Source organism: Cyanistes caeruleus, chromosome 3 (assembly GCF_971803275.1).
Source record: "Cyanistes caeruleus chromosome 3, bCyaCae1.hap1.1, whole genome shotgun sequence".
Lineage (NCBI taxonomy): Eukaryota > Metazoa > Chordata > Aves > Passeriformes > Paridae > Cyanistes > Cyanistes caeruleus.
In genome coordinates this window covers 39274728-39288259 of record NC_141703.1, presented here as the reverse complement: position 1 = coordinate 39288259, position 13532 = coordinate 39274728, and the positions used below count along the sequence as shown (strand labels likewise).

At 42.6% G+C, this 13532-nt stretch overlaps 1 protein-coding gene and 1 long non-coding RNA gene across 2 annotated transcripts in view; one reads left to right on the top strand and one right to left on the bottom strand.

The window, feature by feature from the left end:
- Window positions 1-489: 489 nt before the first annotated feature.
- On the bottom strand, window positions 490-6447 carry LOC147654097 (uncharacterized). The gene is made up of 3 exons (XR_015284441.1): window positions 5967-6447; window positions 4379-4536; window positions 490-2171 (listed from the first exon to the last, which is right to left on the bottom strand). It is a non-coding gene; the product is annotated as an uncharacterized LOC147654097 (long non-coding RNA).
- A 6-nt stretch (window positions 6448-6453) lies between these two features.
- The window catches only part of TM9SF2 (transmembrane 9 superfamily member 2), a 29671-nt gene continuing 22592 nt past the window's right edge, over window positions 6454-13532 (top strand). Inside the window, exons 1-4 of the mRNA XM_023947190.2 lie at window positions 6454-6761; window positions 11383-11450; window positions 12536-12629; window positions 13320-13447. Of these exons, the coding sequence (XP_023802958.2) occupies window positions 6630-6761; window positions 11383-11450; window positions 12536-12629; window positions 13320-13447 (422 nt within the window). The 5' untranslated portion in view covers window positions 6454-6629. The remainder of the gene's footprint in view (window positions 6762-11382; window positions 11451-12535; window positions 12630-13319; window positions 13448-13532) is intronic.

Sequence of the window (13532 nt, the reverse complement as noted above, 5' to 3'; positions counted from 1 at the left end):
AGTCCCACAGAGCTGTCACCATTGCAACTGCCTGACAGGACAAAGACAACTCATAGATGTTCCTGTACCATATCTATAAGGTACAAGCCTGATGCCATTTAAGACAACAATCATTTTATCTGCTGGTTCCCCATAGATCTATTTCAACATAGGTTTGATCCCAAGGGGTATCACTTACTGTCCCTCCAGCATTGCTTTGCCCCAGTCCCACTTCCTTCACTATTTGAAAACCTTGTGTACCAAAGAACAATTTTAGTCAGCTCAGGAGTTTTTTTTTACATTTTAATAGGAATGATCCTCAGAGCCTGACAAATACCAGGGCTGATGTTTTGCCCAAGTCAGGTTAGTGTAAGAAGTAGTCACAAGAGAATTGCGGTGATGCAAAGTAGAGAAACTGGGCTCTGCCATCTACCCCCTTTTTCAATACTAGGAGCAGGACATGAAACTCAGAATCTCCAGATTTGGAAAGAACAAATAAAACAAACAAACTTTTGGTATGTAATTCATCATGTATTTAACAAGGTAATTACACTATTTCATATCCAAGACCAAAATATTTTGAAATCTAAAAGAGCTCAAGTCTTTCAGGAGAACAGTCATAGAGTCATAGTTTAGATCACATGGATAAAACAAGTTTAAAAGTTACAACAGATCACCTTTCTCATACTTCAGGGTATAAAATTCCAGGAACAGAAGGGATTATTGAGAAACTCCCTTTCTAAGCAGTGCATCTTATGGAGTGCTGTATAGTCCTTGTTAGAGACTCAAATACCAAGGCAGTGCTAGACATGTGGCAAAGTAATTCCTGCAGCACTGGTGGGGGGAAATCATTGCTACAAATGTTCTTTCTATAAATACACATCATTCCATTTACAAAATTCAAGGACTGAAATTAAGACCTAAGGAGCACAGGGAAGACTCAACATACTTGAATACCCAGCTCCTAATTTGGAACATAATTCTCAATTGAAATTAGTGGAAAAATAGGTATCTCAGATGGATTTAACTGCCTCAATGCCTTTATGTCTAGATTTCCAGTAGATGCATCTTAACTCAGCTCTGCAGCCTTCACTGTGCTGTTCCAGAAGGCTTCTCACCATCTGAAGTGCAAAATTCACCACCAGGAACTGGCCTTGGGTAAATACCTTTATGGGTTTTTGTGGCTGATTACAAGTGTGATTATTGACATGCCATGGGAGAATACAGAGCAAGGACAGAACACCTCAGAAATATGACCACAGATTAATTGCTAATAAGCAGATGGTCTCTGTGTGTTCCCATTTATGAGCTATAAACAGATCGTAATACCTTTTTAAAATTATTTTTTCCCAAAAGATCTAGTTTAACTCTTGTCAAAGAGCTTGAGCAGTCTCTTCTTGGAGGAAAAAATTCTACAGCAGATTCTTCTTTTCCCAGTTGATAAAAGTCAGTGACGAAGACTGATTTAAGCTTGAAAACTTAAATAAAACTGTGCATTTAAGATGGCAGTAAAACTCCTACAAGACCATGCTCACTGCTGAACAGGTAACCAGCTCAACTGATTTGGGGGTCACAGAGCTAGAAAAATAAAGCATTTCTCTTTGTTTTAGCCACGAACATATTACAGCATAAGGGTTTGTTTCTTTACAGTCTCTGTAATTAATATTGATGTTAACAGCATTATACTTTTACACACTAATTGTTGCAGCCTGAACCAGACCCACTCCAAACATGGGAGATGTGAGCCAGGCAGGCAGCAATCTCCCCACACTTCCTTTTGTGCCAGTTTAAAACTCACCAGGGACCTCACAGAAACCTTACCAATAGCAACAGCTGAAATGAGTCATAAACGTAGCTACTCCCAAGGTCCAGAGTGTGCAGGCTGCTTTGGCTGGTGCCACGTGTCCCCTCTCCCTCCCGGAGGAGTCTGGCTTGTGTTTGCTGCAAGGCATCACCACTTCCTTCTTGGCATGCTCATTTCTCCAAAGGCTCTGTCTGCCCCGTTGCTCAGGCAGAGGCAGCTGAGCTGAATTTAGCTTTAAATATACTCTAATTGTCTCAGCGTTTTCTTTTTTAGATGCAATTAATTAGCTGTTTTTACCTGACAGAGCTCTTTACCTATTTTATTCAGTCAGTCCTTTCTCTTTTTAACTTAGAGTCAGGCATTGGACTGATTGCGTATTTCTAGTGCCCTGTACAACAGAAGGGAAAAAGGACATAAGCCTGAAAGGATTTATGTTAAATATTAATTTGAAGTTGGTCATAAAATCACAGGAAGCGCTCAATCTATTGCCTGAACAAAGATTAAAAAAAAAAAAAAATTAAAAAAAATGGTGCCATAAAACCAGACTTGCAAGTCATAAAAACCAAACAAAATCAGCAACGGCACAACCAGATGAGTTTCTGCGCACCTTGTGACTACTCAGAACACCGCCTTGTTTACTTAGGTAATGAAAGGACAAGTCTTTCCTGAGAGGCTGTGGCTCTGATTGGGCCTGAAGGAGAAGCACACCTTGCATGCCACCAAGCCCTGATGAAGTCTTCACCATTATTTCTCATTTTATAGAAAATGACCAACCTACCAGTGTAGGGGCTACTTAACAGCAGGGCATTTCCCCCCAGATATGAATGACAAGCAATATGAAATTTGTCGTTGTTAGTGTTGGTTACCTCGGGAGAGAAAAAGAATGTACTTATTTACAAAACTCTTTATTTTAGTTGCTAGGGGAGCTTCGGGTTGCAGGCTGCAAACAGGTATTTTAGTTAAAAAAAAGTTAATAATAATAATAAAAGTTAAAAAAAAGGAAGTTGAAACCACAATTAGCAGCAAAATGGACATCAGTTGTACCCAGTTAGCGCCCTAAACATTATGCAACAGAGCATTATTTTGTTCTTCTGGTACTAAAACTGGAACAGAACTATAACCTGTAGCGGGGGAAACAACTGTGCGTTTGCACCTGCCACAGCAGGGATTATTTATCTGTTCCACAGCAAGTGGAACAGCCTCACAGCTTGGCTGCTAAGGTGCTCAGGCAAAAGGGGGAATATGCTGGAGAAGGCATTAGACAGTGAGCTATAGAATATGAGGGACTTTGGGGACTTTGTTTCTGAAATGAAGAGCTAAACTGTGGGAACTGTGAATTCTCAGATGAAGAAGGCATCTCTTGGAGCCCAGACATGAGCAGCAAAATGTGAGAACCACTACAAGAATAGCAAAAGTATTCACCATACTTTCTGACAAAAAGAAGTGGTAACACTTTTCTAAGAGTGACACTTATGTCCCCAGAAGTTTCCAGCTGTTCTATATTCTTATCTTTGTATTTTCTTATGACAATAATTTACCAGGACAAAAAACCAGAATGCCTTTTTGCATTGTCTTCTGTTGGTTTGTTAGTCTCTGAGACAGTATTTTTTTCTTGCATTTTATTTCACAGTCTTGCATAACCTTGAAATTTCTGTTGATAAAACCTATGATACTTGTTCTTCCACTACTTCAACCACACCCCCTGAACGATAACCTACGGCTATAGAACTCGCGGCAGGGAAATTGAAGAAGAGAAATTATCAAGCAAGTTCCCACTGAATTTCTCATTAAATTAGAGAGGATGGGTTTTGCCCAGCTTCAAATTGGATCTCAAGGACCATGGCCATTCCTGGGATTTTTTGTAACCCATGGTTATAGTTGCTCCAAAATAAATAGGCTCCAAACTGTTTTTCCACATCACCTTTGCTGAGCAGTGAGGAGGGAGAATCATAGCATATGGCACCACATCCACAGAAATGCTGCTTGGACCAGCTGACAAAGCACTCCTTAAAATAGCTCTGAGTCAGCAGGTTTTGCAGTCACGAAGGCAGAGCAAGAAGAGGGATTTAAGCAGATCACAAAGCATTTATGCACACACCGCAACTCCTACTCATGGCGCAGCTTTCAGAGCATTCTCAAGGAAGAGGAGGATTAGAAGGCCAAAGGCTTTTAAATATTCTCTCATGCAAAGGAATGGAATTAGGCCCACAAAAGTAATTTGCTTGGAATATTAACCTGGGAAATGGGAGATACGTTTGAACTCCCTTGTGGCAGAAAAGAAACTGAACTTGGGTCATTTACAACCTGATTATCCTAACCATGAGTAATTTTAAATAAAAAGAGGGAACTGGGATTTCTTCTCCAGCTGTGCTTGTCATAAAGCTTGATCTTATAATTGTGCTCTTAGGATTTCTACAGGATGAGACAAGTAGGAATTGGAATGAGAAAGGTAGAGGAATAACTTGTATTTTAAATATATAGAGAGTTCAAAAATATTTAATGTATATACTATAAATTAACATGCATTAATCTCAAACTTGAAGAATGGTTTGTGTAATGCTAAAAATTCATTAAGATTTTTTAAAATAACTTTACCTAAGGACTATGTTATGTGGTCTAGGTACTTAGATGCTCAACCCTGTTATCTGGTCAGATGCTGGATGAATTGACCCACCTGAAGCTTCACCCTGCCCTAGACAGGTTGGCTACTGTAGGATTGTGTGATCAACAGGTTTGATTTTTTAATCAAAGGCCTTTTACAAGCCCTGTAATAAATAGCAGAAATGAAATAAAAGATGTTGTGAGAACCAAGGCAATTAGTGGAAATGCTGCAGCATTTACAAAAATAGTTTCTGTATTTGTATTGAGAGGGTGTTGTTTGGAGTTTCTGAAGCTGCACAAACCCAAACTGATGGAATGCTCTAGGAAGTAGGGAAAGGTAAAATAATAATCTGAGCAATGTCCTCTCCTACATTATCAAAACAGACATTTACGTCTGCCCCTCTTATAGGGTGGGGGTTTTTGGGTGAGGATTTTTTTCAGTAGATTTTTGTCAGTGCTATATGACAGCAGTGACATGGAGGGAACTGGGACATGGATTGTTCTGAACGCTCAGTTGCAGTGGACAGCCACCACAGCCAACATCTGTCTGTCCGCCTGCCTGCCTCCTCCCCAGCTCCACTCAGACAGCTCTATGTCTCACCCTGAGAATTCGGTTTGAAAACTGTGAAGAGTTGTCCACCCATGAGAATTTAAAAAACCAAAAGCAGACAGGGATGTTGTTTGCCCTGGGTCTGGTATGGGCAGGATTATGCCATAGTCTCACAGCATGAGAGGCCATCCTGCCTCCTTTACCACACAGCCTTCAGGGGTGATTGCTCCCTACCTAGCTGTGTTGGTCATTAATTCCCCACAAGAGCCCATGGGAAGAGAAGTGAGGAATAAAGACTGGATTTTCTATTTTAAAAAGATTCTATTTTGCATGAAATTTTTCATATTTTTGTTTAAAAAAAGCCTTGCTTCCCCCCCGCCCCGTCTTTTCAATGACAAGCATATCCTGCTGCATCTAGAAGAAGCTCCTGCTTTGTTTCAGTGCTTTGAAATTAACTCTATATTCTAATAACCCCTTCCTCACTTAGGAACTCTTGAACTAAAAACTATTGGGAATTCAAGGGTGCTGCCAAGAGAGGCTGGACATGGCAGTTCTCTCTTCCCAGTGAAACCCTTGAAAATAAAGAAAATCCACCAAAAACAAACAAACAAAAAAAAACCCCACCAAAAACTAAAAAACCAACCAGATAAAAGTTACTTAAATATATATATATATATATAATTTATTTTTAAAATGACAGAATTTATTTTTAAAAAAAGCAAGGACTGCAGGACAGGCATGAAGCCAGCGCAGCCTGACTGAGATTGGTGGACCCAGGCTTTGCCGGGATTGACTGCCCAGGTGCAGGGGTCCCGAATGGCATCTGAGCACCATTCCTATCTATCACCTGTGGACATACACAGCATCACTAAATGGGTCAGGCTGGAAGGGACCACAGTGGGACACCTGGTCCAACCTCCCTGCTAAGGCAGGGTCATCCCACAGCACACGGCTCTGTGCTCAAATGGTTCTTGGGTATCTCCAGTGAGGGACACTCCACAAGCTCTCTGGTCTGTTCCAGAGCTCACTCACTCGGCACAGTAAAGAAATTCATCCTCATGTTCAGGTGGAATTTCCCGTGCATCAGTCTCTGCCCGATTCCTCTCGTCATATTGCTCGGCACCGCCGAGCAGAACCTGGCTCCATCCTTTTGGCACCCTCCCTTCAACACTGATAAACACTGATGAGGTCCCGTCGGAGCCGTCTCTTCCCGAGGCTGAACAGGCCCAGCTCCCTCAGCCTGTTCTGGTAAGAGAGATGTTCCGGTTCCTTGATCATCTTTGTCCCCCTCCGCTGGACCCGCTCCAGGAGCTCCTGTCTCTCTCGTACTGAGGAGCCCAGAACTGGACCCAGGCTGGATCCGGGCTGAGGAGAAGGGCAGGATCAGCACCCCGGGCCCTCCAGCAAGGCTCCTCCCCACGCGTTCCCGCGGGGACGGGGCCGCGCTGCCGTGGCAACGGGGGCGCGAGACACCCCGGAAGCGGACGCGCGCGCCGGCCCCGCCCCCCCCGGCGCTCGGTCAGGCGGTCCCGCGCGCGGCGGGTGACGACGTGTCGCGCGCGCGCGAGGGGGGAGCCGGAAGCGGCGCGGCCGCGTCAGGGCGGGCGCGGGGGGCGAGAGACGGAGCCGCGACCCCGCTGCCGCCCAGCGACCCCCGGCCCCGCCGGCCCCAGCCCCGCCGCCCCCCCGCCCGACATGGCTCTGCGGCGCCTTCTCCTCATCGCTGCCGCGCTGGCGGCGGCCACCGCGCCCGCCGCCGCCTTCTACCTGCCGGGCCTGGCGCCCGTCAACTTCTGCGAGGCCGGCAAGGAGAAGCCCGAGTGCAAGGTGAGCCCGGGGGGCGCTGAGGGGAGGCCTCTGAGGCCGTCCGGGTGCGGCGCGGCCTGGGTGTTATCCCCCTGCTGCCGGGGCTGTGTAGTGGGGCTTGTCCGCAGGGTTTGAAGCCGCTCCGCTGTGCCCTACCGAGGCTCCCCGGCGGTGCGGGGGCTATGGCTGCGGGGACTCGGAGCGTGGTTCGGTTCCCGCTGTGCTCAAGTTACTCACGGAATTGTTAGGGTTGGAAGGGACCTCTGGAGATCGTCTGGTCCAACCCCCGTGCGAAGGCAGGGTCGCCGGGAGTAGGTGGTCCAGGAACGTATATGAATGTCTCCGGAGGGGGAGATTCCGTGACCCTCTGGGCAGCCTGTTCCAGTGCTTTGCCACCCTCAGTGTAAAGAAGCTCTTCCTCGTCACGAGGTGTAACTTCTCGTGTTTGAGTTTATGGTCATTGATCCTTGAAAAGGAAATCGATGAGACGGAGGACCCAGGGGAATGGCAGAGGTACTTGCCTGTCTCAGCTCCGGCCTGGCTGGGTAGTGACCACGATCCCTTCCAGGGAAGGAGAGAGCTGTCGGCTCATCCTGTAAGTTACCGCCACGTCGGGGAAGTAGGAAGCTCTAGCCGGTTATTTCTTGGGCCCTTTCAAATCCCTGCAGGAAAGTTGCAGCAATGGTGGCAGTGACAGGTCATGCTGAGCGGGGTGTGTGTGGTTCTTGGCAGGAGTGAGCAGCTGGTGGCGAGAGCAGATATCAAAGTAAGCATCCAGTCACACTTTCCTTGCTGTGTCTTCCTGGCTGTAGGAACGTGAAGTGTAGGGGCTTGTAGCAAGGCCCCGGAGTGTCAAAGCTTAAACTCACCTTCATGCCTGCAGAAGTGACAAGCAAACCTCGCATAACGAAATAACTCATTTGTAAGAGTGTTGGTGGGGACCATTAATGTAAATGTCCTGTGATGAAAAATCATCTTTGCTCCTTTGGGGCACCTTTTGAAGTTGTTTCCTGCTGCTGTGATGGAAATTATGGCAGACTGTGCTTTAATACTCGAATGAGAAGGTTAAAGACCAATCACTTTTACAATCCATAGTCTTACTACTGTAGAAAGTGTCTTTCACTTTTTGAGCTCTCAGCTTCTGTGTTGCATGAAACACTGGTTCATAATTCTTCAGAATAAGAGCCTGCTTAAACTATATGCTTTTGGTAAATACCGTGCGCTGACTTTATTCTTCTGCTGTCCTGAATCAGCAGAACCAGGAATAAGCCAAGCACATAATGAAGGCTCTTTGCTTGTAGTAGTAGAATATCCTGTAGACATTTTTTTATAGTACCGCAGAAATGATGTTTGAAAGTGGCTACAGCAGGTCACATACTGCAACCTCATGCCAGCAGCATGAGAGGACAGAAAGCACCGCTGTTTTCAACACTGGATCAACTCAGCTCTACCTTTGTCTAAGCTTTGGAAACAACCAAGCATGGAGTATCCATCTCCTCCCTGGATGACCTGTTACAGTGCTGCACCACCCTCTTAAGGAATGGGGTTTTTTTCAAATACAGGCTGAAGCTTTCAAGCTGCAAGTTTGTGTTTTTTCACAACATCCCTGGAAAACATTGCTATGTTTGGATTATTCCTGTTTTAAGCTTGTAGAAGAAAGATTTATTGTTTTAAGTCAGGTGAACCATGTAGCCTACTATCTTTTGTAACCATCCTGAGACACTTATAGGGTGATCTTCCTCAGAAGCCTCTGATTTTATTCTTTGTACAACACATACAGAATGTTTGTCTTCTCCTGAGAATTTATCATTTAATGGATGTGAAGAGAGGTACTTGGGTAATGTAAATGTACCACTAGCAGGCAGCTGAACACCTCAACAGCTGTAGTAGCGCAAAAATTGTTTATGCAATTAGCCACCTCTTATCAATTTCCATATTAGACGCAGGCATATGGAGAAGTCTAAAGCACTCTTCACATCTAATACTCTCCATGTTGTCTGCAGCTGAATGTACTCTGGTCCCTGATAAGGAAAAACAATATATGGTTGGATTATTGCTGTATCATATTTATGTAAATTTATTAAATTAACCTTTCTTGGACAGGCTTCATTTTTTACATTTCTCACAGATTTCTTGCAGTTATCACTGTTAATTGCAATGTCAATAATAGTGAATTTTCCTCTGCCTGAGGATTTTGATCCACATGCCAGATCTCAATACTTGCTATTTGTCTATTATGATCCCTTTGATCTCCTGTCCTCTGTTGGTGAGATGGGATGAGATGTTTATGGGGCATGTAGCTAAGAGCAATGAGACACATGGCTTTCCCCCTTTCTGCAGGTTTCCTGCTAATCTGCTTGGGCAAACTCAGTTTGGCTGCTTCTTCTTGTTTTGGTTGGAATAACAACAGAAATGGAATGGAATCTATGCAGACTTAAACAGTAATTCTTGTCTGAAGATTAAGAATACTTACTCAGTTTTAAAAGATAGTGATTGTTCCAAAAAGGGCTTGGTGTTGTATGGGAAATGGCTCATCAAATATGCTGATCTGCAGTAATGCATATAATTTTTAAGAAAAATTGCAGCATTCACATAAATCTCTTATGAAAATATCTGTTTTAAGGCCATGGTTCTGTGACCAGCTGAGGCAGTCTAATTCCCTGCTGCTGAGAGTGAGAGATTCCATTCCTGTCTTCCTCTGGGCAATGTGTTCCTGTCCTCTGCATTGACCCAGCTGTTACTTGTTTTTTTGAGATTAACATGGCAGGAAACTAACTTTTTGCCACTCTAGTTTCCTGCTGTTTTAGGGAGTTGAAGTGGCTTACAGAATTATGGCAAGTGTGCACTACCCAGAGGAGAGCAGCAGGTCTGCATGGCTTAGGTCAGGGGAAAGATGACCCTCAAGGTGTGTCTTCACTTAGTGGATCATGCTAATAGCTCACACAACTTCCTGTGTCTCCCAGGACTGCATCCTGACTTGCCATGGACAGCTAAAGTATATCAGTAAAACACAGTACCCAACTGAAGTATCTGAGCTGCAGATACATGTGAACATTTCCATCTCTTATTTTCCTGCAGAATTTCTTGGTTTGGCTAAACTTGAGGGAGTTTTCATAGGGAGGAAATGCTCTTCTGTTGGTAAGAAAATAGATGGCTTGCTGTTGAAAGGGTTGAGGGCTTGTTCTGCAGGGCATTCACCTTTGTTTTGCTCTTCAGCTCTTGTCTGATTACACAGTTAGGCAGCTAAATTTGTGTTGTGGTTTAACCCTAGCTGGCAACTAAGAACCACACAGTTGCTCGTTCCCTGCTGACCCCAGTGAGATCATGAGGAGAATCGAGGGGAAAAGTAATTTGTGAGTTGAAACAAGAACAGTTTTATTGAAATAAAGTAAATATAGTCATACTACTAATGATAGTAATAATAATAATTTTAATGAATAGAAGAGAGAGAGAGGAATAAAACCCAGGCAAAACAAGTTGCACAGTACAACTAGTCACCACCCACTGATGGATGCCCAGCCCATTGTCCCCTTCCAGCCAACTCTCCCAGTTTATACACTGAGTGTGGCATTCCACAGCATGGAGTGGCCCTTTGGCCAGTTCAGGTCAGCTTCTCCTGCCCATGCTCCTTCCCAGCTTCTTGTGCGCCTCGGTGCTGGCAGAGCCTGGTAAACTGAAAAGTCCTTGACTCAGGGTAAGCACTGTCTAGCCCCAACTTAAAGCTTCAGTGTGTTATCGCACTATTTGCTCACTGAATACAAAACACAACACTGTACCAGCTACTAAGAAGAAAATTCTATCCCAGCCAAAGTGAGGACAGCCTGCTGTGATACTAAGAACTGCTTTTTAAAGTTTAAGTCCATTGGATTGGTTTACTGTGCAAGCAGATAACTGCCAAAAGCAGTGTAAGGCAAACACTTGAAATTTATTGTAACTGCAAGACTAGAATAAGGGAAGGGATTTTGAGACTAAGAGGGAAGAGTGAGAGACCTCTCCCTTTCCACAGAAGCGGGCTGGCCCATCTGTAATGAATGTATATATACACCAAACTAGCGTGAAACTACAGCAGACTTAATTTCGGGTTCTTACGCAAGAGTTGATAGAGTTACCGAAAATCTTTTATTGGAAAGTACGTGTGGGAGTCCTTGCCTTCTCTTTGAAAAGCGATTCTGTTCAAACTTAAAATGTTGTATCAGTCTGAACACATCGTTGAAATTCTCAGAGATCAGTTTTTAGTTACTACACAGATAAAATTGTGGAGCATCTTAATTAGGGGAGAAGTATTGGTATCATCTGTAGCTTTCTTCACGTTCTTTTAATACTTTTATTATACAACAGTTGTGGTGATGACTAATATGACTCTAACTTCATACATTAAACACTGGCAGCTGTGCTAAGGATATTATTTTTATGTTAGCCTTTAAGTGTTTTTGTCATGTGGTCACTGCTTTTGTGATGGTTAGATAGTGCTTTACTATCTAACTCACAGCAGATATAGTTCATTAAACATCAAGATGTACAATCACACAATTCCTACATTTTCAGCTTTCCTTAACCTTATTCAAACAAATCTATTTTTATATATCCATGGGAATTGAAGAAGTGCTTTAAATATAACTGCTGATTATTTCTGCTCTTTCAGTCTGGAATCGAGCTGTTTGTGAACAGACTTGACTCAGTGGAGTCTGTCCTCCCCTACGAATACACTGCGTAAGTATATTATAATGTTTGTACTATTTTAACTGTCAGTTTTTCCAAAAAGATGGGTTTAATTTACTTAAAAGTAATATCTACATCTTGTTGCAGCAGTGTGCCACTGAGGCATGGCTATTTATTTTGCTAACATAAGTTTACAAATGCAGAATTTTCGATGAGCAGATGGATGCCTATATTGCTTCCTTTGTCTCAGTTGCCTTTGCTCATACTTTAGTGCATGGATTTATAGGCCCTCATGCAGGTTGAATCTCTGTTGTAGTGTAACTTAAGGTTAAAAATACATGTGTATAAATATATGATACTTTACTACATTAGTTGTCATTGTAGATCAAAGTATTACCTCTGTCTTTAGTTGCTGAGGCCAGATGAGTTGAAGTGGTAATGAGGTGCGAACATCCCATCAATTATCTTAATGAGGTGTTAAATGTTTTCTTTGTACACATCATAGAAGTGCACAAAATGCATCAGTGCCTAGTACAACTATGTAAAGTTTTTGCTATAAAGAATATTTTGACTGTTAATATTGAGGAGCTTAAGCACCAGTTATGTCTACACTTCAAAGAACACAAATGTGATGTATTTAAAAATAGACTGGAAAAACGTGGAGGATGTGCTATTAAATGTGTTAGTTAATGAAACTGTAATAACCTGTTCAATAGTGTTTGTTGTAAGGGAGCTGTCTCTCTCTGTGCTATTTTATTTTATATTTTTGTTTAGTTTTCCTCCAGCTCTGGAATCTGGCCTGCATATGTTTTTCTCAGAGTCATTATTAAACTCTAAGTGAAGATTTAATTCTTGTCTAAAATCCCTGTTTAAATAGGAAACTTCTAATTATTCAAAGAAATTTATGCTACGGTCTTCTGAAATAGCTGATGAAGAGATTTGATTGTTGCTTCTGTTTTGTCTGGTTTATTTTCAAACCAGGATAGTGATTTTCACACTTCACAGGTTAAATGAAGAAACTGTTGTCTACAGGGAAAGCTGTATAGTTCCTTTACTTGTGATGAACATGTTGATTTGGGAACATTATTTGCAGCTGGGAATATTTTATTCATTTTTGTATCTTTTTTCTAATTCAGGTTTGATTTTTGTCAAGCAGAAGGAAAGAAGCGTCCATCTGAAAACCTTGGCCAAGTCTTGTTTGGAGAGAGGATAGAACCATCTCCTTACAGGGTTTGTTCTCTGACAGGGGGTGTTGGGTAATGTGTGCATTCACATGTAACCAAAGGAATCTTGAAGATGATTTAGGGCTTTATCTGAGAAAGCTGCAGCATCTGAAATTCCACATGATAGAAATCTGCCAGTTTAACGTAATTGTAACTGTATGCTTTGCATCGTGGAGCTGTAACCTGAAATGCTGTGCAGGTTATCTTCTCTCTTTGGGATCTGACAAAACCTGATCATTTCTGCTCAGCACTCTTGTTTCGTGGAACTGGATCTGAAAATATTGCTGACATAAAACAGAAGAATTATGAATGGTGTTAGCTTGCTGGTCTTTTCTGGTGACTGAAGCTCTCACATTCTTTTCTACAGAGGTAGTAGGAGAGAAAGTTACTGGTTGAAGCTGCCTGTGGCAGTGTGTCTGCTGTGAAGTCAACTGACTTACGTGGTAAATCATGTCAGAAAACGTGTTTCAGTCAGTAACTAGGAGCTCTTGCTGTAGTGCTCCTACAGTGAGCACAGGAGGGGTTCATAGCACACACTAATATAAAAACTTCCTCTGGAGAGCTAATGTACTCAGTAATTTGTTAGGTGTTTTCATTATAATACTATAGATAATTAAATGTATGGGGGAAATCGTTATATACTGAAATAAGACAGTTGTTACAACCTTTTTGCTCAAGAGTCTTTCATTTTTCTTAGTTCACATTCAACAAGAGGGAGACATGTAAATCTGTTTGTACGAAAACATATGATACCACAAAGCCAGAAGATAAACAGAAATTAGACTTTTTGAAAAAAAGTATGCTACTGAATTATCAACACCACTGGTAAGTTGGTATCAAAATTCCTAGTTTGGTTAATGTAGTATGTTGGTGATAATTTAGTTTATACTTTTGTGTTTGCAAGTTAATA